Source organism: Somniosus microcephalus, chromosome 12 (assembly GCF_052327205.1).
Source record: "Somniosus microcephalus isolate GS21.2 chromosome 12, FLI_Smic_1.0, whole genome shotgun sequence".
NCBI lineage: Eukaryota > Metazoa > Chordata > Chondrichthyes > Squaliformes > Somniosidae > Somniosus > Somniosus microcephalus.
The window spans coordinates 174,003,180-174,028,241 of record NC_140998.1 but is presented as its reverse complement, the minus strand read 5'-3'; the positions used below and the strand labels follow the sequence as shown (position 1 = coordinate 174,028,241).

The 25,062-nt window shown below is 49.2% G+C and overlaps 1 protein-coding gene across 1 annotated transcript in view; it reads right to left on the bottom strand.

The window, feature by feature from the left end:
- Positions 1 to 18,550: 18,550 nt before the first annotated feature.
- Positions 18,551 to 25,062, bottom strand: part of rbm25b (RNA binding motif protein 25b) — a gene marked incomplete at its 5' end in the record, with an annotated part of 71,290 nt that continues 64,778 nt past the window's right edge. The window contains 3 exons of the mRNA XM_086002359.1: positions 18,551 to 20,080; positions 22,879 to 22,926; positions 23,737 to 23,835. Coding sequence (XP_085858485.1) covers positions 19,988 to 20,080; positions 22,879 to 22,926; positions 23,737 to 23,835 — 240 coding nt within the window. The remainder of the gene's footprint in view (positions 20,081 to 22,878; positions 22,927 to 23,736; positions 23,836 to 25,062) is intronic.

Below are 25,062 nucleotides of genomic sequence, written 5' to 3'. Positions count from 1 at the left end.
CTTGAACAGAGTGTTTTATTTGGTAGTTTGGAAAGAGTAGGAATTCGGAGAAGTGGGGGAAGGAGTTGTTGCTTTTTGCCGACACTACTTGTCGTGCTTTGTGTTACAGGGAGAGATTTAATTTCAGTAGCCTTAACTTAATCTAGATCAAGTAAGTAGTCAAGAAACTACTCTGTAAACTAAATTACTTATTTAAATTTAATTCAATTTAATTAAATAAAACAAGGTCTTCTTCTTCTTAGGCAGTCCCTCGGAACCGAGGATGACTTGCTTCCACATTAAAAATGAGTTCTCAGTGTAGTGTATGTACCTTTAAGAGAGAACTACTTTTACAGCACCTGTATACTGTAGTACCGGCAGTGACCACACCTGTATATAAGCCTTGAGCATGCCTCTGTACCCCCAGTCTTGAGACTACCCTACTCCAGTCGCATAGGAATCGTCGCCCTGTCATGGAATCCGTAATGTAAAGAAGTTTCCCCGCTGAACCGACCGCCATGGCGAACTGGACGTGTTTTTCAGGCCCTGTCGTCCTTCTCGAAGAGCGCGGGCTTGCTGAAGTTTTTTTTTTCGGGGGGAAACTGCAGGGAGGACGGCAGCATCAAGCTTTGGCGCCAAAACGGGCGTGGTACGCACACCAGCCTGCTGGAGGAGGGCTGGGCCTCGCACGCGTGGGTGAAGGGCGCATCGTGGCTGCACAACACTACTGTGTAACCGTAAAAATCTTGTCGGCCTCTGCAGCGAGCTCGGCACAGTCCGTGATTGCAGAGTTGGCCAAGGCCGTCTGAACTGGTTCAGGTAGCTGGCAGAGGAAAAGTTCGCGGAACAAAAAGCATTGGGGTTCCGACCCCAAAAGCGTGAGCATCTGGCTCATCAGTTCCGATGGTTTTGAGTCCCCGAGGCCGGGCATAGAAATAAGCCTACGTGCGCACTCCAACTTATTAAGGCCAAAAATCTGTAGCAAACGAGTTTTAAGAGCTTCATACTTGCCCTCGTCTGGTGGACTGCCAAGGAGGCTGACGACCCGCGAGGCTGTGGCGCTGTCGAGAGCGGAGACCACGTAGAAATAATGGGCCGAATCCGCTGTAACCTCCCAGAGTGCAAACTGCGCTTCTGCCTGGAAAAACCATGCTGCTGGTTGCTGTTCCCAGAACTGCGGCAGTTTAAGGGCGACGGCATTCGTGCTCATCCTGGAATCTCAACAAAAGTTGTCCGACGAGATCAGGGTCACCAATGTAGGAACGGAGGTTCCTAACTTAATAACAGAGTTCAACTCAGTGAATCAAAATAACAAAGTTTAATGAACAACAAAGTTAACTGGTAAAACTACAAGAGAAGCTGTATACAGGTCTGCTCAGGTTGCAAGGCACTCGACGACTGCTGGAAGGTTCTGGAAGCTGACGTCATGACGTCATCGCGTTCTTCGCACCACTGGCGGTCACGTGATCGGCGTCATGACGTCATCACGCAGAGTGCAGGAAAGTACATACAGTATAGTTAACAGACAGTTTAAAGGTGCAGTCCGCAGCTGCACTATAATGTAGTTAAAGGGATTATTATTAATTGCTCTGAGTCTCTTAGTGGCTCCGCCACAGTAGCATGGATAGAGGATTGGTTAATGGACAGAAAACAGAGAGTAGGGATAAACAGATCTTTTTCAGGTTGGCAGGCTGTAACTAGTCGGGTGCCGCAAGGATCAGTGTTGGGGCCTCAGCTATTTACAATCTATATTAATGTCTTAGATAAAGGGACCGAGTGTAATGTATCCAAGTTTGCTGATGATACAAAGCTAGGTGAGGCAGTAAGCTGTGAGGAGAACACAGAGTCTGCAAAGGGGTATAGATAGACTAAGTGAGTGGGCAGTAAGGTGGCAGATGGAGTATAATGTAGGGAAATGTGAGGTTATTCACTTTGGTAGGAAGAATAGAAAAACAGAATATTTTTTAAATGGTGAGAAACTTTCAAATGTTGGTGTTCAGAGAGATTTGGGTGTCCTCATACAAGAAACACAAAGTTAGCATGCAGGTACAGCAAGCAATAAGGAAGGCAAATGGAATGTTGGCCTTTATTACAAGGGGGTTGGAGTATAAGAGTAAGGAAGTCTTGCTACAATTGTACAGGCCTTGGTGAGACCACACCTGGAGTACTGTGCACAGTTTTGGGCTCCTTATCTAAGGAAGGATATACTTGCCTTGGAGGCGGTGCAACGAAGGTTCACTAGATTGATTCCTGGGATGAGAGGGCTGTCCTATGATGAGAGATTGTGTAGAATGGGCCGATACTCTCTGGAGTTTAGAAGAATGAGAGGCGATCTTATTGAAACATACAAGATTCTGAAGAGGATTGACAGGGTAGATGCTGAGATTGTTTCCCCTGGCTGGAGTGTCTAGAACTAGGGGGCATAGTCTCAGGATAAGGGATAAGCCATTTAAGACTGAGATGAGGAGGAATTTCTTCACTCAAGAGGGTGGTGAATCTTTGGAATTCTCTACCCCAGAGGGCAGTGAATATTAAGTCTTTGAGTATATTCAAGGCTGAGATTGATAGATTTTTGGACGCTAGGTGAATCAAGGTATATGGAGATTGGGCGGGAAAGTGGAGTTGAGGTCGATGATCAGCCATGATCTTATTGAATGGCGGAGCAGGCTCGAGGGGCCGTATGGCCGACTCCTGCTCTTATTTCTTGTTCTTATGTTGTCCACAGCTAGCATGTGCTCATGTGAGTGGCGTATTAGCTGCTCCATGCAGGTGACCATCCTTTCCATGGAAGAGCACATTGTCGCCATCGCCTGCGAGATGGTGCTGCTCATGTTGGCGATGGACTCCTCCATTCTCTAAACATTTGCAGACATCGCGGCTGCAAAAGATGCCAGAGCCCTCATGATTTCCAGCAAAGTTTTTTGGGTTTTTTTCTGTTTTTCATACAGACCCCAGCATCTGCAACATTTGACCCCTTGTGACCCCACCTCATTGTTCTTTGATGTAATGTTTTCCTGACTGACCTGTTTGGACACCATTCACACCTTTGATTGCTGTGATTATCTCTCTGCCGAGGTGTGATAAAGGGCAGTTAGATCATCTGGCAGTTTTCTCTGACTATATATGCTGTGCCTGTATGCTTCTCTCCACTTCACCTGATGAAGGAGCAGCGCTCCGAAAGCTTGTGATCTCAAATAAAGCTGTTGGATTATAACCTGGTGTTGTGTGACTTCCTACATTTGTCCACCCCAGTCCAACACCGGCATCTCCACATCTTTGCTATGATTGCACTGGGATTAGGGTAAGTGTGAGGGCTGGTTAGTCAGATGGGGATGTGAGTATGTAAATAGAGAGAGAGGGATGGGTGGACGTGCAAGGTATGTTGGTGTAAGGAATGATGTGCAGGAGTAGACTTGGGAAGGCAGAATGATGGGGATGTGATGACCGGCACTTCGGGATGAGGGTGAATGTGGCATTGCATACACCTTTCCTGACCTCATGAGATCATTGAAGCTCTTCCTGCACTGTATCAGGTCCTCCTGACAAAATCACTGCTGCTGACCTTCTTAGCAATATCCAACCAAGCTCTCTTTGTTGCTTGTGGAGTTCTCCTTTGCCTGTCAGCAGGGAATGGACCCCCCTGCGTACTCTGACAGCCTCCACAAGAGTATGCGAGGAAGAATGCAAGAACTGGGGTGCAGCCCTCTGCCTTTGGCTATCCATCTTTCAGAAGTTTTATCTCTCCTGTGGCCTTTCTTTCATATCTTCCACCCTCCTCCTCTGGAAACCTTCAAGTGAATTGAGTGCAAGGCTGCTTTAAATATGGCCGCTGGAAACGAGTCATCGGTGATGTCATCAGACGCGCAGCATTTAATAGGGCTGGGAAACGCTCATGAGTCTTTCAATTGGGGCCATTAAGTGAAAGTCGCTCAGAACATTGTGTTCCCGGCCCACTATGTCGCCCGCACACACCGAACCCGACGCAAAGGTGGACATTCCAGCCTTAATTGCGGTGTATAAGATTATGAGGGGCCTAGATAAGAGTTGATAGGAAGGACCTATTTCCCCTAGCAGAGGTGTCAATAACCAGGGGGCATAGATTTAAAGTAATTGGTAGAGGGATTAGAGGAGAACTTTTTCACTCAGAGGGTGGTGGGGGTCTGGAACTCACTGCCTGAAAGGGTGGTAGAGGCAGAAACCCTCACCACATTTAAAAGTGCTTGGATATGCACTTGAAGTGCTGTAACTTACAGGGCTACAGACCAAGAGCTGGGAAGTGGGATTAGGCTGGATAGCTCTTTTTCAGCTGGCACAGACATGGTGTGCCAAATGGCTTCCTTCTGTGCTGTAAATTTCTATGATTCTATGAAAACATTTGGCCAGAGTTTGCTGCAGCAGGGTGAGGAACGGCTAGCGGCATCAGTTAGACTTACCCTCGCCCGTTTAATCGCAATGATATTTTGCACCAAGTTGCTGGACCTGTGAGGGGGAAACGGCAGTGCCCTCTACAGTCAGCCCAGATGGCGCTAGTGAAGACACATCAATTCATTCAGGAGTGGTAGAGAGGTGAGTAAAATGATCTGTGTCTTGTAATGACCTGAACTGTAGAGAGTTAGTTTAATTATAAAGACATTTTTAAAAAGTTTTTAAAAAGCAGTGCGCTTGTTGAATTATGGTGTGTTATTTATTGATATTTATGATTGCTAGTATTATAATTGCTGTTCTTAAGTCATTTAGTCAGAATTCTTTTGGAACTGTGAAAATTTTTAACATCAACCACATTAAAACACGGTGGCATAGTGGTTAGCACTGTTGCCTCACAGCGCCAGAGACCCGGGTTCGAATCCGGCCTCGGGTGACTGTCTGTGTGGAGTTTGCACATTCTCCCCGTGTTTGCGTGGGTTTCCTCCGGGTGCTCCGGTTTCCTCCCACAGTCCAAAGATGTGCGGGTTAGGTTGATTGGCTATGATAAAAAATTGACCCTTAGTGTTAGGGGGATTAAATACGTGGGGCTACGGGGATAGGGTGGGATATGTGTTGGTGTAGGGGTTACGGGGATCGGGTGGAATATGTGTTGGTGTAGGGGTTACGGGGATCGGGTGGAATATGTGTCGGTGCAGGCTCGATGGGCCGAAATGGCCTCTATCTGCACTGTGGGGTTTGTGTGATTCTGTGAAAACTGTTCCCAAAGTGGAAAATGACAAAGCACCTCAATGTTTTGCACTAAATATCTCAAGTGTTGTTCACACTGCTGCAATAAAGGTTCGCTGTTTTCCTTTCAACCCTGTGTGCTTTCCTGGGAGGAGGAGTGGGAGGAGACATCTTGCCACTTCCATCACTGTCCAATGACGGAGCCACCAGCTTCTCTCTAGCTGTCCTGTCCGCTGCACCCGTGGCTTCCTTGGGGGGGCAGGGGCGGTTATGACCCATGGCCCCAGTGACATCCCGGATGGGATCCTCCATCTCCACAGGGCAAAGTTGTGCAAAGTGCAGCAGGCCACCGCAATCCTCACCACCTTGACACGCGAGTACTGCAAAGTCCCCCCTGCCCTGTCCAGACACTGAGAGCATAATTTCAGCCCTCACCTCCCAATTATCCTCTCCACTACTTGGCATGTGCACACGTGTGCATGGTTGTACCGCTGTGGTAGGATATCATCAAACACTGATTTAGCAGATAAGCCTCGTCACCTAAGGCCCATCCAGATCCTTGCTCTGTTGAAGGAATCGTGCAAGTTTGGGTACATGTCACTGGTGCTTGACTGAAATGACCCACATGCATAAAAAGTGAGGGCTGTGATTACCTTTACGGCCACTGCCAAGGTCCTGCGGAGTTAGAACATGGTGGAAGGTCTTCTTAACATTTCAGAGGCAGCCGATTGCCTCTTTACTAAAGCTTGTCTCCTCACACACAGCTCCTCTGACATTATCTGGATAGACAGCCTCTCCCTGTAGACGCTCTGGATGGGTGATTCTTCCATCCTGGTGAGCCTCTAGACGGTGCCAGACACTTTGTTGTTGGGTCGGCCGCCCATGCTGTACAGTAAATACACCAACAGTGGGATGTCTAATGGAAATGGCACCTTTTTCACTCCTTTTTCATTGTAGGAGGTGCTGTCTTTCGGATGAGATGTTAAACCGAGGCACTGTCTGCTCTCTCCCGTGTATGTAAAAGATGCTATGGCTCTATTTCGAAGAAGAGCAGATGAGTTCTCCCCCGTGTCCCGGCCAATATTTATCCCTCAATCAACAGCACAACAACAGATTTGGCCAACATTTGCAATTGAAGGCTTTTATGGGCAGACGCCTCCAGCCTGCAAAAAATCTACAAATGTACCTGGTGGCCCAGGAGATATGGAGGCTTGCAATCCTGGGCCTCTCGGGGTACGCGTGGGCAGAGGCCACGGGCGTATGCGGTACACAAGCACCTCTGGGATCACGTGGGCCGGCCCAACCAATAAAAAAGGGGAATCCCCATTAATGCTTATGCGAGTTCCGTATGTACGGAACTCCCAATAAGTATGAGTGGGATTTCACTTAAAAAATACACCAACACATAAAATAAAAAATAGTGCAACTCTCCACCCACAGAGGCCCATCTCCCGGAGAATCTGTCAAGAGGATTCTTGACAGATCGCAAGTGACGGGTTTTAGCGCATGCGCTTCACATGCCGACACCCGGAACTTGCGTGTCCCCTACAGGCGCTTACGCGCCTCGTACGCAAAATACGGCCCATTATTGAGTCATTATCACATCGCTGTTTGTGGGACCTTGCTGTGCGCAAATTGGCTGCCGCGTTTCCTACACTTCAAAAAGTACTTAATTGGCTGTAAAGAGCTTTGAGACGTCCGATGGTCGTTAAAGGCGCTATAGAAATGCAGGTCTTCCTTTTCTTTTGTCTCCCAAGGCACGCACTTTAAGCACGTGCAGGGCTTGAATCTGACACCCTGGGTCTCAGACGTTTCTACAAAGGATCTCACAGCTAAAGAGCTCCCTCTGCCTGAACTAAGGCCTAATTAAATACGCACAGACTCAAGATGACAGCAAGACAGGCTCGTGTCACTTCAGACAAGACTTAACTTTCTTCAGTGTTTAGTTCGTATCTGCCATGCAAATACAGCAACTTCACGCCATTCACTGCCATGTCAATGGTGAGCCGGACAGCGAGATGCAGTTTTCACAAAGCTAATGGTGGAGCGGCACAACTCAGACAGCAACTTTTGGATATTTGAGTTTAACCGCGCATCTGCCCCTCGCCTGAAGTTGCTGTACCGTTTGTGCATAAATAACAGCAAGCGCCATTAGCCTCACCGTTCTTTTGACAGGAAAATCTGGGCCATTGTACCACTGTTAAATGCACAAGAAAAAGAATCACAAGTAAAGGGAGTTTGTACAATTAGTTACAGGACTATGTCGTATTTTGTTTGAGATTTGAGTTCTAAATCGATTGTTTACCTTCCAATTTGGTAAAGTTTCTTTAAATGTTCTTGAAATGTGCACGAGTCTGTAACATTGTACTGAAATTGGCTCTGTCTTCTTTCCAGTTAGTGCTGCAGAGAAGTTAAATTTACTTCCACAGGCAATATTTCATTTTTTCCAGTCTCAGATCATCAGCTCTACTTGTATATTCACTAAGCAACAACTGTTTTTAAGTTGCTGTGCTGAATATAAAGATAGCAGCCGCAAAATTCAGCTCCTTAGCGCCGGTTTGGCACACTTCTGGTGCGAGCCAGCCGGATGCCATTTTAGCGAAGGCATTAGCGCACGCAGATAGTGGCCGCCGGAAGTATGTAGAGTAGGCAGATTGTGGCGTCAATCGCCAGTGCTGCCATTTTGGAGTTCAACACTCTAGCAACGCCGTCTCAAGCTCGCACAACTGAACACACGTTCAGCAGCAGGAAGGACCCCCACCAGCGCCCAGCACTATTTAAAGGGATCATCAACTGCTTACAGGTTAGTTGCTGATTGATTTCTACTGGTTCTTGCTGAGTTTGTACAGTGTTTGGTGGTTTCTAGAGTTCTTTAAAGTTGCTAAAGTCTACAGGGAGTGGTGTGGCTGGTGCTGAAGGATCTTTTGCTGACTTCAAGGCTTCTGCACAAACCACTTGCTCCATACATGGGTGAAGTCATAGGCATTTCCCTTGGAATACAGCATAACAGGGAGAATGAGCAAAGGTGACACAGAGCAGGGGAAGCTGCTCAAAGAGGGAGGAGGGCTCTCAGCAGGAGGCCTTATTGCCCAGGGTGTTCAGGGAGCAATTCCCCTACCTGAACCTCATCAACCAATAGTGTGAGAGATGTTTACGCTACAGTAATGACTTCCTCTCTGAAATCTGCCACGGACGGATTTGAAAGCAAGGATGAGAATTTTAAAATCAAGGCATTGCTTAACTGGGTGCCAATGTAGGTCAGCGAGCACAGGGGTGACAGGTAACTGGGACTTGGTGCAAGTTAAGACACGGGCAGCCAAGTTTTGGATGACCTCAGGTTTACGTAGGGTAGAATGTGGGAGGCTGGCCAGAAGTGCATTGGAATAGTCAAGTCTTGAGGTAACAAAGGCATGAGCTGTGGCAGGGGCGGAGACGGGCAATGTTACGGAGGTGGAGATAGGCGGTCTTACGGATGACGCAGATAAGTGGTCGGAAGCTCAGTTCAGGGTCAAATATGATGCCAAGCTTGCGAAAAATCTGGTTCAGCCTCAGACAGATGCTAGGGAGAGGGATGGAGTCAATGGCTAGAGAACGAAGTTTGTGGTGGGGACCGAAGATAATGGCTTCAGTCTTCCCAATATTTAGTTGGAGGAAATTTCTGCTCATCAAGGACTGGATGTCAGACAAGCAGTCTGACAAATCAGAGCCACTCAAGAGAAGTGTTGGTGAGGTAGAGCTGGGTGTTATCAGTGTACATGCTGTGTTTTGAGATGATGTCGTAGAGGGGCAGCATGTAGATGAGAAACAGGAAGGGCCGAGGATAGATCCTTGGGGGACACCAGAGGTAATGATCCAGGAGTGGGAAGAGCAGCCATTGCAGGTGATTCTCTGGCTATGATTAGATAGATACAAATGGAATCAGGCGGGTGCAGTCCCACCCAGCTCGACGACGGCAGAGGCGTAGGAGGATGGAGTGGTCAATCGTCTCAAAGGCTGCAGACAGGTCGAGGAGGGATAGATTACTTTGGCCACAGCCACATAGGATGTCATTTGTGAGTTTGATAAGAGCCGTTTTGGTACTGTGGCAGGGGAGGGATTCAAACATAGAATTCCGGGAAAGATGGGCACAGATTTGAGTGGTCAACAGTTTAGTGGGAATAGGGTCAAGGGAGCAGGAAGTGGGTCTCGTGGACAAATTGAGCTCGGAGAGGGCATGAGGGGAGATAGGAGAGAAACTAGAGAAAAATGATAGTTCAGGGCTCAGGTAGGGGGAGCCTTAGAGGAAGTTTGGCCCGGTAGGTTAGGGGAAGGGAGGGAAGTGGCAGAGGCAGTTGCCAAAGAAGTCCATGAGCTCCTTGGAGTTATTGTTGGAGGTGAGTGTGGAGGAGACGGGGAAAGGAGTTTAAGACGGTTAGCAGTAGAGAAAAGAAGCCGGGGTTATCTTTGCATTCCAGAATGATCCTGGAATAGTGAGCAGTTTTGTCAGTCAAGAGCAGGACCTAATACTGCTTGATGTGCTCCAGCCAGGTCTGGCAGTGATTGGCTAAACCAGTTGTCCGCCATATGCGTCCCTTGGACTTAAGGGGCAAAGATGAAGGCCGCACCAGGGGGAACAGCCGGGGTGAGAGAGAGTAATGGTTTTAATAGGGACTAGGGCATCAAATGTGGTGGTGAGGTTGTTGTGGAGCAGATCGGTAGCTGCAGAAATGTCATAGTCATCGTGAACAGAGGGCCAAACGATAGACATTTGAGATTTGACAGTGCAGTTTTAAGTGAATTGGGAGTTTTTTTTTCCAGGAACGGACACAGAAGGAACTAGAGTTGGGAGGGGGAGGGGGGATGTGGGTGAAGAGGAATACAAGGAAGTGGTCAGAGATGGCCTTATCTGTGATTGACACAATGGGAGCAGTGAGGCCATGTGAGATGGCAAGGTCAAGGGGGCAGCCATGAATATGTGTTGTTGTGGCGACACGCCACCACTGGACATAATCCGCTCACGGTGGCACGGACAGTCTAAGCAGAAGCCCCCAGCCGGGGGCCCTTTCCTCCAGCAACTTGTTTCCCGCAGGGACAGGCTGCCGGGAGCACTTCCTGTCTGGGAAGTATTTAAGTGGATGCGCGGGCTTTTCTAGTTCCTGTTTGCCATGTGGTTAGAATAAAACAGTTGTGTTTTCAATAGCTCTGGTCTCGACTCCCACGTTTGCCGCGGTATCTCAAAACTGGTGACCCCGACGCTCAGGACGAATCCTAAGCTAGCATGGCGGATACAAACGCAGTCACGGTTAAATTACCAGACTTTTGGGAGAACCTCGCCGAAGCCTGGTTCGTTCAAGCCGAGTCCAGATTCCGACTGAAAGGCATTACAGTCGACACCACGAAGTACGACTACCTCGTCGCCTCGCTCACCTACGCTACAGTCCCCAAGGTTTGGGCAGCGCTGCAGGATCCACCAACGGATGGCAAGTACGAACATCTGAAGGCTGCGCTACTTAAAAAATTTCAAACGTCCTCTTACCAGCGCCACTGCCAACTCCTGGACCTCCCCGGCCTTGGTGACGCTTCACCATCAGACCTGCTCTCCCACATGCTGTCTCTCTCAGACGACAAAAATCCCGGCGCCCTTTTTCGCACGCTTTTCATTCGGCAGCTCCCCGCCAGCATCCGCCCGCTCATTGTGGAGTCTGGCTCCACGGACCTGAATGATATAGCCGAAAAGGCCGACTGGCTGCTCTCTGCACAGGCCGCTCGCGACGTCGCGCCCGACCTCACGGCAACGACCACGCGGTCTTCCCGGCCCGTTAGGCCCGACCGCCCTACCACTCCGGGTCACTGCTACTACCACACCCGTTTTGGCGCTAGGGCTCAACGCTGCACACCGCCGTGTACCTTCAAAACCCCCCCCCCGCACCGGCCCCCGCGATGGCCGCGGGGCAGAAGGAGCCCCTACTGTACGTCACTGACGACAGAACCAACCGCCGATTCCTGTGCGACACAGGGGCCCAGCACAGCATCACCCCCGCCTCCGCCCTCGAGATCCAACGCGGCACACGGGGTATCACACTGGCTGCAGCCAATGGCTCTGCCATCCGCACATATGGCACCCGCATGGTCACGCTCGACCTCGCGGGCCGCCGCTACCGCTGGGAGCTCCTCACAGCCAAGGTCCTCTGCCCACTCATCGGCGCCAACTTCCTACGCGCCCACGGCCTCCTCGTCGACATGCCGAGGCACCGCCTCGTCGACATCAACACTATGGCCCCCATCCCCGGCGCCTTTACCCCGGCCCGTTCGGCCGGCCTGACGACCTACTGCCTCGCCAACGCCACGGACGACTACTCGGCACTCCTAGCTGAGTTTCCCGCCCTCACTAACCCGACCTTTTCGGCCAAAGCCGCAAAGCACGGTGTGGAACACTATATCCCCACCACCGGCCCCCCAGTTTCTGCCCACGCCCGCAGACTCAACCCGGCCAAGCTGGAAATCGCGCGGGCCGAGTTCGCCACCATGGAACAACTCGGCATCATCCGCCGCTCCAGCAGCCCTTGGGCCTCGCCCCTCCACATCGCCCCCAAGCCCGGCGGAGGCTGGCGCCCTTGCGGGGACTACCGCCGCCTCAACGACGCCACCACCCCCGATCGATACCCGGTGCCACACATCCAGGACTTCTCGGCCCGACTGGCTGGACGAACCGTCTTTTCCAAAGTTGACCTGGTGCGCGGTTACCACCAAGTCCCCGTACACCCCGCGGACATCCCCAAAACGGCCGTCATCACCCCATTCGGCCTGTTCGAGTTCCTGAGGATGCCCTTCGGCCTCAAGAATGCAGCACAGGCTTTCCAGCGCCTTATGGACTCAGTCCTCCGGGACCTGAACTTCCTATTCGTCTATCTAGACGACATTCTCGTGGCCAGCTCCTCCAAACAGGAACACCTCGAACACCTTCGCATCCTGTTCGGGCGCCTAGCCCAACACGGGCTCATCCTCAGCCCGGCGAAGTGCCAATTCGGCCTCACCGAGATCGATTTTCTCGGCCACCACATCACCCCTGCTGGGGCCGTCCCCCTGCCCAACAAGGTGCAGGCCGTCCAGCAATTTCCCCGCCCCACAACCATCAAGGGCCTCCAAGAGTTCCTCGGGATGGTGAACTTCTACAACAGGTTCATCCCCAGAGCTGCAGCCCTCATGAAGCCCCTATACGACTCCCTCCGAGGAAAATCCGGCAAGATGGACGTAGCCTGGACCACTGACACGGCAGCCGCCTTCGACGCCACCAAAAATGCGCTCACCGACGCCACTCTGCTCGCGCACCCGAAGGCCGATGCCCGGGTCGCGCTCACCACAGACGCCTCCGACCACGCGGTGGGGGCCGTGTTCGAGCAGTGGGTCAATGGCGCGTGGCAGCCACTTGCCTTCTACAGCCGCCAACTGCGCCCCCCGGAGGTCAAATACTCCACTTTCGACCGCGAGCTTCTCGCGCTCCACCTGTCGGTCCGCCATTTCAGGTTCCTCCTGGAAGGCCGCCACTTCACCGCGTATGTGGACCACAAGCCACTCACGTACGCGATGGCCAAGCACACCGAACCCTGGTCCGCTAGGCAGCAACGCCAGCTCGCGGCCGTGTCCGAGTTCACTACGGACATCCAGCACGTCTCCGGTAGAGACAACGTGGTCGCCGACTGCCTTTCCCGTCCCGCCGTCTGTGCGAATCACCTCGCGGTCGACTACGCACAACTAGCAGCGGCCCAGCTCACAGACCCAGACCTCCTCTCGGCGGCTACCAGCCTGCCAGGGCTACGTCTAGCCAAGGTCGCGCACGGGCCCGAAGCCACGGCAGTCACTTGCGACGTCTCACTCGGCCAACCCAGGCCGGTCGTCCCTGAGACCTGGCGCCGCCGCGTTTTCGACGCGCTCCACGGGCTCTCTCACCCGGGTTCCCGCGCATCCGTCAAACTCCTCTCCAAGCGCTTCGTCTGGCGCGGCCTCAGCAAAGATATTTGGACTTGGGCCACCTCCTGCCTCGCCTGCCAACGGGCTAAGGTACAGCTGCACACCAAAGCACCCCTGGGAGACTTCGAGGTACCCAGCCGCCGCTTCGACCACGTACACGTCGACATCGTCGGTCCCCTGCCGCCATCGCAAGGCCAAATTTATCTCCTCACGATGGTCGACCGCTACACACGCTGGCCTGAGGCAGTGCCGCTGACCTCCACCACCACAGCCGACATCGCCAGGGCGTTTGTTAACACCTGGGTTGCGAGGTTCGGCGTACCGGCCGACAAAACCTCCGACAGAGGCACCCAGTTCACCTCCGAACTCTGGACGGCCACAGCACGCAACCTCGGGGTGACGCTCCACCGCACCACGGCGTACCACCCGCAGGCCAACGGGCTTTGTGAACGCTTCCACAGGTCACTCAAGGCCTCACTCCGCGCCGGCCTGCAGGACAGTACCTGGACTGACCGCCTACCGTGGGTGCTACTCGGCCTACGCACCGCGGTCAAGGAAGACCTCCAGTCCTCGGCAGCGGAGTTAGTCTACGGACAACCGCTGCGCGTCCCAGGCGAATTCCTCCCGGAGCCTAACAAGCCTTGGTCGGCCGAACAGCAGCGGCTCAACTCTTTCTCTTCTGCTCAGCAGTTCGCCCCACTTCCGGTCAACCGACACGGCGAACTCGCACCTCACGTCCCGCCAAATTTACAGCAGGCGCGCTTCGTCTTCGTGCGACACGATGCGCACCGCGGGCCCCTGCGACCCCCGTACGACGGACCATACGAGGTACTACAAACCGGGGACAAGGTCTTCAAGCTGCGACTCGGCGACAGGGTTGACACAGTCTCCATCGACCGGCTGAAACCAGCACACACAGAACCAGGGGAACAGGTCCCCGTGGCCCAGCCTCCAACTAGAGGCCGTCCCCCCGGCAAGCCAGCACAGCCGGCGGCGAACCGCCCGGCCCAACCAACTAGACCGGCGACCACTCAGAGCCGCTGCGGCAGAACCATTAGACCACCGTCACGACTCGTCCACTCCTCCTAAGCGGATTCTGGGGGGAGCTCTGTGGCGACACGCCACCACTGGACATAATCCGCTCACGGCGGCACGGACAGTCTAAGCAGAAGCCCCCAGCCGGGGGCCCTTTCCTCCAGCAACTTGTTTCCCGCAGGGACAGGCTGCCGGGAGCACTTCCTGTCTGGGAAGTATTTAAGTGGATGCGCGGGCTTTTCTAGTTCCTGTTTGCCATGTGGTTAGAATAAAACAGTTGTGTTTTCAATAGCTCTGGTCTCGACTCCCACGTTTGCCGCGGTATCTCAACACTGTAAAGTTTACATGGAGGGGGAGATTTAGGGAGGATAGGAGCACAGTGAAATCAGAGGAGAGAGAGAATGATGAATTGAGATGGAGGATGAAATCACCGAGAATGAAGTCTTTCAGTGCAGACTGAGGGAGGAAAGCAGTGAAGATATCTCGGTGAGAACATTTTTATGGTACTTGGGTGGACGGTAGAGAACGGGAATTTTAAATGGGAGGCAAGAGGGGTGGACAAGGTGAGATGCTCAAAGGAGGAGAAAGTGCCAGAAGAGCAAGGGGACAGACCAAGGTGTGATTTGGTGACAAGAGCCACGCGGGGAGGCTTCATTTCGAGGGAAGCTGTCATCACCACGCAGCCAGGTTTCCATCAAGGCCAGATGTCAATGCATTTGTCCACAGTAAGCTCAGGGATGGCAAAGTCTTGCTCCTAGGTGAACTGACATTCTGGAGATGGGGTGATAGCTGATCCACTGGCAGAATCCACAGGGAGTCAGCGCTGGGAGGGGGGGGTGGTGGTGATAGCAGATCCACTGGCAGAGTCCACAGGGGGTACGCACTGTGGGGGGGGGGGTGATAGCTGATCCACTGGCAGAGTCCACAGGGGGTCAGCGCTGGGAGGGGGGGGGGTGATAGCTGATCCACTGGCAGAGTCCACAGGGGGTACGCACTGGGAGGGGGGGTGATAGCTGATCCACTAGCAGAATCCACAGGGAGTACGCACTGGGGGGGGGGGGGGTGATAGCTGATCCACTGGCAGAGTCCACAGGGGGTATGGGGGGGTGGTGTTAGCTAATTCACTGGCAGAGTCCACAGGGGTTACGCACTGGGAGGGGGGGTGGTGATAGCTGATCCACTGGCAGAATCCACAGGGGGTCAGCGCTGGGAGGGGGCGGGGGGATAGCTGATCCACTGGCAGAGTCCACAGGGGGTACGCACTGGGAGGGGGTGATAGCTGATCCACTGGCAGAATCCACAGGGGGTAAGCGCTGGGAGGAAGGTGATAGCTGATCCACTAGCAGAATCCACAGGGAGTCAGCGCTGGGAGGGGGGGTGGTGATAGCTGATCCACTGGCAGAGTCCACAGGGGGTAAGCGCTGGGAGGAAGGTGATAGCTGATCCACTAGCAGAATCCACAGGGAGTCAGCGCTGGGAGGGGTGAATAAGACGGGAAGGAGATTGGCAAGATTAGCCCCCAGTGGGGGCTGGGCGGCAAGAGAGTAGGATGGGGCAGTTGAGGTTGCTGCTCGTAAGGAAGCAGCGACAAGTGCCTTGATTGGCCCTTTGGAGGATGCCAAGAGAGGCACAGAGGCTTATCTAAGAGGGAGTCGAGCCTGGAATGGTGGCAGGAAAGTAGGAAGGTTGAGGAGCGCTCTAGGGTTGGGGAGGGGATTTGGGAGGGCAGAGTACCCGACAGGGGAGAAATGAAAGGAGGCATGACAGGGGAGCGCAGTCTAGGAGGAGTAGAGAGAAAAGAAGTAAAAAAGGGGTAGAAGAGAAAAAGTGGAAAAAAAAGTGATGGGGTCAGGTCTGGAGCGGCAGCCAAAAGCAAAGAAGGTAAAGGCGAGGTATTCAAAATTATGAGGGGTTTTGATAGAGCAAGTAGGGGGAAACGATTTCCTCTGGCAAGTGGGTCGGTAACCAGAGGTCACAGATTTAAAATAACTGGCAAAAGAACTAGAGGGGCAATGTGGAGAAATTTCTCCACAAATGGTTAAGATCTGGAACGCACTGCCTGAAAGTGTGCTGGAATCTGATTCTATAGGAACTTTCAGCAGGCAGTTGGATATTTATTTGAAGAGGGCTAATTTATAGGGGTATGGGGAAAAAGCTGTGGTGTGGGACTAAAATAAGACAGCTCTTTCAATGAGCTGGCACAGGCACGATGGGCCGAATGGCCTCCTGTGCTGCAAGATTCTATAGATATTATAGATAAATGACATTAGCTTGAGCGAGTATATCCAGCCAGCCATGCATTCTCACAGTTGTTGGCCCTGCAGATAAGATGCACGCCTTCATGTAAGTCAGTTAGAAAAGGGGAGTTAAGATGAACAGCAGAAACCCAGGCAACTGTGACAATTTGTAGTTACGGGTTGAAATGCTGTCCTGAAAGGACAGGTTCCAGCTGCGGCATTACAGAAAAGTATTGGACAGAGAAACCTTGGAGAATTGGGTGGAAGTTGTTTCCACCTGACTTGCATGTTTAAATGGCTTCTGCAGCTTGCCCGTGATCCTTCTGCCAAATCGCCACTGGCCTCATTTGACTATATCAAATCGGTGAAGGACTTCAGAGTCTCCTATAGTTGGACTGCCGCTGTGCCAGGGGTAAGTTAGACAGATTATTGAGGCGCAACAGCTGTCAGGATCAACTGTTCAAGGTAGAAGCCAGTTCCTTAAACTGGAGATCTTCAAATTCAGATTTCTGCAGGGTTGTTTTTTTTTTGTCCCATCCCCAAATTCACCATCAGGGCTTTTCAGGAGCACGACATTCTCCTGCTTCTTCCAAATGCAACCAGAGGGCCAAGATCACAGGAGGCTCATGGGACTGACGTGACTCTCGTCTCAGGCCAGCTGGTGATGCCTCACATTTCCTTGGTGTAGTGCAGACAGGAGGCTGGAGGCCTGTGACTGCTGAGTAACCAGGTGCTCATCATCTTCTGCAGGAAAGGAGGGTAGAAGCTGAAAGTGGGTGGGCATCAACACCATTGCAATTAAGGAGGTGGTGATGGAAAGTTATGGCTGGGTAGTGCTTCACAGGATGCCTGTAACGGGGGTGAGGGGTTTAAAGGTGGGGCTATCATTCTGGTGGCCTGCCTATGACTGTATCCTGCAAGAAGATAGTGAATAAGGGCAAGGTTAGTAGATGAATTTATATCAAGAGGCATAGAAGCGGTGAAGAGATAGGAGGCTGTTAAAAGTTGGGGAAAGGGTTTTAAGTAATTGCGGAGAGGAACGAGGTAGCCATTGTGCAAGATGTGAAGTTGGAGACCCCCCCTTACCCAGAGAGCACTCTGATGGGTTAGTTGTGCAAGTATTGTTAATCGTGAAGATGTGCTCTGAGTGGGAAAGGAAGAAACGGTGTGCAGTGTTAGCGTGCCTGCCCTGTTGAGGTGGTGAAACCTCTGGCAGCACTGTTCTGTATTCCTGGGGGCAAGTGGTTTGGCAGTCAGTCCAGTACCAGCTCCCTGCAGATGGTACAAGTGATAATTCTGGGTGGCTTGGTGGCAGTGACCTGTCTTCAATACCCACTAGGAGGGCTTGGAGGTGTGATTGAGTGAAGTTACGTGTTCTTGTTCTCTGGCTTAGTATCATCCCTCCGAGCACAGATGGTTCAGTGGGCACAATTCCATACAAGAATAAAACAGTGAAAAAGCCAAGCACGGTTGCACTCCCACCCGCTGCAGAGTGCAGGCTGAACTATATTTGTAAAGGCTGCACAGAAGTGGCTTAAAACCCATTTTACATGGATTTTACACCAATGTGTATGTGAATGGTCAGACCCAGGAAACTCTCTCTGCAAACCACCAGCAGATATAAGGCTTTTTTTTGAAAAGGCACAACAGCAATTCATTTTTAGCAAATTCTAGACAGATACGTACAAATGAGATGGATCGTTTAGCCCCATCTCCATTCATCCATCCATAATGATTCTACACCAGTCAGTGGCTCAGCCTAGGTTGTGGGGAAAACATCAGGCAGAAGTCCCACTTCTGACTGCTAGTAGTGTGGTGCCTTCTACAGTCAAATAGCTTGGTGACGCTCACTGTCTATGTTCATACATGAGCAAGATAAGAGGTCTGCTACACTCATGGATCCATATCACAGCATCTCCAGAAAGAAATGTGTAAATAAAAAAAATCCCAAAAGTTTCTACTTTGAAAAAAGTTTGAAGAACAGCTTGCTGTCTTATTAAGAAACCTGGGTGAAGGGCCAGTATTCACTTTGCAAGCCACTTGAAACCGAGTAAAATCAATGAATGATTAGCGGATTTTAAAAGTCTGTGGATTGTTGGAAAAGCAGTTAGCCAGGAAGTCCACAAAATCAACCAAAGTTTGCCGTGTCCTCCCATTTACTGACCCTCCACCCAACATCTCCCAACTAATGGCCTGAAGGAAATATGGAAACACAGCTTTATTTTAAAAGCGAGATGGTATTGTATACAATCCTTACAGTACTAATTCTTGTATGTAATACTCAACTGATGTTAGTGTAAAATTACAAACTTAATTTTCTTTATTGAAAATGTTAGCAATCATCTATATATGCAAACAATACTTTGATTTCTAGCCATCAGAACTGGTCTTTGTTCCCAACTATGAGCTGGTGTTTGCAACACTGTAAAGCCTAGAGTTTCAAATCTGGTTTTAAAAATTGAAAGGAAAACCAAATGTACTTCACAGCGAGTCAAGGACTCACAAGAACGCTTCTGGCTCGGCAATAAATAATCCCATCAGATTCTGGAGTCCCACAGACCTCCCGTGTAGGCTGCTCTCAACATTTCATATTGAAGACTTTCGAAAATAAAGCCTCCCAACCATTCTAGATTAAACTAAAGAGACTCTGGATACTGTGACCCAAGATCAAAAGGGCCCATTAAAGAGATAGCATTCCTTTTAATGGGCCGACATAGGTTGTATGTCCAAGCTCACCATCAAGCCTACATAACATCGCTTAAAACACATTACACCCTTTACAAACAAAGGTCATTGCAGTTTATTAAAACTTCACCCCAAAGTAATTGCACGAGACTGACAAAACAATAGCTTGCTCCTTGTACTTGCATCAAAAATAATTTTGGATATATAAAAAAATTGGTAAATGTAAAATGTTACGAAGGTTTGATTTCAAAACACATTTTAAATTAAACCTATGTTGGCAACTAAAGGGGATACAGATCTCTTTAAAAAGTCAACTAAGACATTCTCAAACCTTTTTATTCATTTCAAAAACATTTAAACCCTATTCTGTCACCTGCTGGAAATGCAAACATTTTAAATGCAACATTTAAAATATTTTCATAACGTTGACAAGAAACATTTCTGCGTCTTTCAAAGTTTTTTTTCTTTCAAAATTACTAGTTTCAAAACCATAAATGTATAAACATCTCATTTCTAAACCTGCTCCTCCATATCACAGGAACAACCTGGATATTAAGTGCAAATACCTTGCATCAATACAGCACAACCTTCCGTAAATGTAACACCCACAAGTTAGGAACAGAAATCAGTGTGTTGGTGATGAAAATACACAGCAGAAGCGTTCAATTTATAAAAAATAACCAGTCATTTATCTGTCACTGAAATGAAGAGGGATGATGTAGGCAGATTTCTATTAACTGTACATCTTTAGGGACTTGACAAACCAAAGGGGGAGGGGGAAGGGGGAGGGGGAGGGGGGGGTGGGTGGGAGGAAAAAAAAAGGACTTCACATTATCTCTACAATAAAAAATACAAGCTTCACAAGTGCCTTTGAGGACAGATGAAAGTTACAGTTTTGAAGAATGGAAGAAATGTTTCCAAAAAGACAGATTCCTATGGATATGAATTACAATCTATTTAACAAGTCCTATCTTTTTAGCCTCCGTTTCATATATTAATAACCGCCACATCTTCACTATGAAGACTTCTGCTTCTTCATCCAGTACCTGGAGGAAGAAACAATATTTTGTTTAATATAATGTAAAGTAGTTTGACATTTCTTTCTTTCGTTGCTCCAATGTTGTGGTTTCCTCTCCTCTCCAGGTGCTGGCTCATCCTGGACTACATTTCCATGGCCACTGTCCACGCTATGGCACTTTGTTCCAGTGGCCTCTCATCATGGGAGATTATGGCAGTAAGTGGCCCGCGCACACAGCAGGAGTCACCGAGTAGTGATTAACGTTCCGAGATAAGGGATGCACAGCCACTGGGCGCTAAACATGTTCTTGTCCACAATACACAGAAGTCGCTATATTCCCTTCATGGATCCAATCACCAAGTGTGGCCGTCTATGGCCGAGCATTTTTTTGAAATATCATGCATCACCGGATACTAAAACTCCCAGCTTTCCATGTTAGATACAGTTCGGATACCATTAATGTTTCTATTAATAAATGATGATTAATTCAGTGGCGCATGCTTGTATGTACATGCACGTGCCACATTGGGCCCTGCTCATGCTGCTCTTTTACCAGACTCAAAAACCAACCAAGTAACAATTCTGTTCCAATGACTAAATTATTGATAAAAAAAGTTACCAATAACTAGCTTGGTAGAACTCCCTGCGGTAGCGAGAAAAGCCACTTTTTGGGACATTTGAGAAAATTCAGATGCTGAAAATAGTACTACGGCCAGTGTAGACATCATGCATCCCATTCCCAAAGAACTTTAGTTTTTGCGCACTTGCTCACGCTGGCATTTTCATTAGGATAAACTTTCACCGAGCTTTTCAGGTAGCCTGTAATTTGATAAATTTCAGATTGTGAAGGTGTGCCTGAAAAGAAAGTGCAAAAATCTTCCGGCCTTAAGCTGGGAAGCCCTCCATGCACCTTTCCCCACCCCTCCACTCTGCTGCGGAAGTTACATAGAATGTCCAGCACAAAAACAGACCATTCGGCCCAATTGGTCTCTGCCGGTGTTTAAGCTCCACACGAGCCTCCTCCCAGCCTAGTCATCTCACCCGATCAGCATAACCTTCTATTCCTTTCTCCCTCACGTGCTTATCTCGTTTCCCCTTAAATGCTTCCATGCTGTTTGCTTCAACCACTCCCTGCGGTAGCGAGTGCCACATTCTCACCACTCTCTGGGTAAAGAAGTTACTCCTGAATTCACTATTGGATTTATTAATGACTACCTTATATTTATGACCCCTATATATTGCTTAAAGAAAAAGTTTGAAAGCCAAATAAAGCTATATGAAGGCATCATTCTTAAAGCGCAAGCTCTGTGGCACACTGTTAGGTACAAGCAAACACGCAGGGCGGTGGGATTGGGACTTGGGCCCCTCGCCCCACTGAGCTCCTGACTGCACAGCACCGCAAGGGGCGGGAAGTACGTCTCTCCCGGCCAAAGTTGACAGTTCAGCCAAGTCAGCCGGCCGCCCCACCTTCTCAGTCGATCCCCAGAAACCAGGGCACGCCAGGGGAAGGTCAAAGAGGACAATTAACGCAGGAGTGAACTGGCTAGCAGAGCCGAATGGTTCTGCAAGGGATCAATATGGCAGTGTCAAACATCCGGGACTGAAGCACAGATCCACTTGCCGAGGCAATCTCCTCGTCCGTAGGCTTCGAACTGTGGCAGTGAGAAGACACCTCGGACCAGCCTGCTGAACGGCCCAGTGGCTGGTTTCTCATCGATCTTAATTATCTGTAGCTTGTGGGGTGCTAGAGGCTACAATACTTTAAACAGGGGAGTGGGAGAGGAGGGGCCAGGTTTGATTTCTATGTACCATGTGGGGGCAGAGGCAGGCAATATTACAGGGGTACAAGCAGACAATCATTGTGACGGAGAGGATATGGGGTTGGAAGCTCCATTCAAGATCTAATAGGATGCCGAAGTTACAAATAGCCCGGTTCAGCCTGAGATAGTGGCTGGAATCTGTGGCAAGGATACTAAGTTTGTGGCAGGAGGCGAAGTCAATGGCTTTGGTCTATCCAATAATTGGGTGAAATTGCAGCTCACCCTAGACTGATAAGAGGCAGTGGAGTGGTCAGCCGAGGCGGTGGAAACATAGAGCTGGTTGTCAACATACAGATGGAAGACTGGCCCCATGTCTGCAGATGATGTCACCAAATGGCAGCATGTAGATGAGGAAGGCCAAGGACAGATCCTTGGAGAACTCCAGAGGTAATGGGGCAAATGAGAAGCCATTGCTGGAGATGCTCCAGCTACAATTGGGAAGGCCAGAGTGGAACTAAGCGAGGACAGTCCCACTGAGCTGGACAAAGCAGGAGAGGTATAAACAGAAAATGCTGGGAATACTCAGCAGATCAGACAGCACCGCACCTGTGGAGAGAGAAACAGTGTTAACACTTCAGGTAAGGACATTGACCTGAAACATTAACTCTGTTTCTCTCTCCACAGATGCTGCCTGACCTGCCGAATATTTCCAGCATTTTCTGTTTATAGTTCAGATTTCCAGCATCTGCAGTACTTTGCCTTTGTAACAGAGGAGGAAAACACAAAACAAATGGAGATGATAAATGTTTGGCTCAATGCTGCATTCTAAACCGAAATTTTGTTTCTTAAAAGGGACAGACTCTTTTTTAGCTGATTCTTGCGTTGCCCAGACCAAGTGGCTTGAGTCGAAGAGCACAGTGAAGAAAGCTTGCTCCAGGTCATGCTGCTCTTTAAGCGCTTACCATATCGGAGATTTGCCACCTAAGGCAAATAAGCTGATCTTAGAGGGCGTGGTGTAAACTACTGGAGCACAGAATCTCAGAAAAAGATAGCAAAAAAAACTTACCATGGCTACATCATCTAAAATGCTCTGTGGTGAACTGTGTGCCATGACCTGTGGAAGAAAATCAGTTCAGTCACAAAAGATAGTTTACAATTACATTCAAATTTTAACAGCATATTTGCAGAGCAGAAAGTCACTGCTTAGCCGATGTTCCAAGACCTTCACCTGCCAACAGCTCTCAGTGTAGCCTTGATATTGTATGTATGAAATCAACAAAACATGATTCAACGAGGGGAGGTGGAGGGGGAATGGAGCAGGTAGCCTCAGATGTGACTCATAAGTAGCTTGTGGTTTGCCCTTCCCTTAATTTACAGTTCTAATTATTAACTGAAATAAAGTTGAGCTTGTCGAGCTGTACTGATGAACTTTCAACTTAACTGACTATAACCTTTTCAAATGCGTCAAATATCACAGTGTGGTCTGAGGGCATTTACTTCAGGTGGGAGAAGGGGGACACGATTGAGTATTTAAAAGAAATTTCTTCCGTTAAAAATGGCTCCAGTTAATCAAAACCTGATAACGTTGAACTCGGGCCATTATAATATTCTGCTTGTAAATGATGAGTGCTGCTTCATACCCATATCCAGACGGCTCAAGTTCAAATTTTATCCTAAACTCAAAAGAATTTTGGCTGGCAATTTTTCCACTTCTTCACGGCACTTATGTAGAGCGTTTCCCATTGGGGGGGGGGGGGGGAATCACAGTCTGAAGTATCCCTTCCACTTGTCAGTTACCAGACCAACAGCAACTATGAAGGGTCCAGTGTCCGCCTGCACGACGGGTTGTAGCACAGCTGCACGTACTAAACAGTAGGGGTCTAGATTTACACAAATGTATTTTTTAAACCTTAAAATCACTAACCTTTGAACAAACAAAGTCAACTAGCGTTGCTTCTTCTTCACCAATGTATTCTATTATTTTTTTATTGATCCATGGTCTAATGCGGCGGTCCATCAAGTTCTGTTAAAAGAAAAAAGTCAGAAGATACAATCAAAATAATGTTATTCAACCATAACATGACAAATCCAGTTCAATATTAATCACCACACAATGCAATCAATTCACATAAGATAGAATAGGAGATGGGTTTGTATCCACAAATCCCCATGTGGAGAGTTCTCCATTATGGCAGGGCTCTGAGCAATAGAAGGGCAGAGGGGAAAAAACACACATCTCAACATCTTGGATTAACTGGAAGCATCAACAGCCCAGCATGCCAGATGTGTCAGAACCGCTCTCCTGCCTTACCGCTCAGTCAGTAATTATATTTCAAAACTTTAAAGTGGAGAAACGCAGTGTGCCAAGCTTCTAATTTTAATAAATAACAATCAGGATTTAACTTCTTGCCGCAGTTTTTTTTAATTGAATGCTACTTCAAGCAAAGGAAAAGATTGCCAAACGGGATGTTTTTTCACAGGTGGCAGTAGTGTTTAATTCCAGTCTACTGGCTCACAAGTCAAGGAGCTGCACTTCTCATTCACTTTCTTCTTCCATTCATATGTAAAACAAATTCACTGCATAATTTATTTTTTTTCAGTAAAACTTCCCAATTATAAAAACCTTGTTGAAAGATCTAATTTCCCAGGCATTTTAATCACTTGAAAGAGAAAGAGACACACACACGTCTGGTGACAAACAGTGTTAACATTTACTCCAAAGCAGCATACAGTTGCTCTGAGTGACTGGAAAATTTCCACTTTTAATCAATTCATGTTTGAGCTGTGGGAGGCACTAGCTAGGCCAGCATTCCTGCCGATGTCTAGTTGCCCAGAAGGTGGTGGGTGACTCAACTGCCTTCTTTAACTGCTGCAGTCTAATTCTTCGCAGCGATTTGATACTTACGTGGCTTGCTCAGCCACCAGAGGGCAGTTATAAAACCACATCCATTAGAAAACTGATCTCACTGTGGAGTGAATATTATGAATTAGACATTGGGAGAGATTTAAATAGTCTGAAGCCTGAAATTCTCCCTTTAAAAGCAAAAGCTTCACTCAGTTTTTTTTATAAACTGAAAAGCTGTTGTCACAGTATCTTTTGCCAGTTAGAAAGCTTTCTAAGGAAAAAAATTCACAGAATTCAACAATCAAAATGCGAGCTTTGCTCTCCAAGATTCCTGTATCACTCCTCCCTCTGAAGGCAATGGCTCACACGAGGGCGCTGTTTAACAGCTGGTGGGAGCACTCTCGG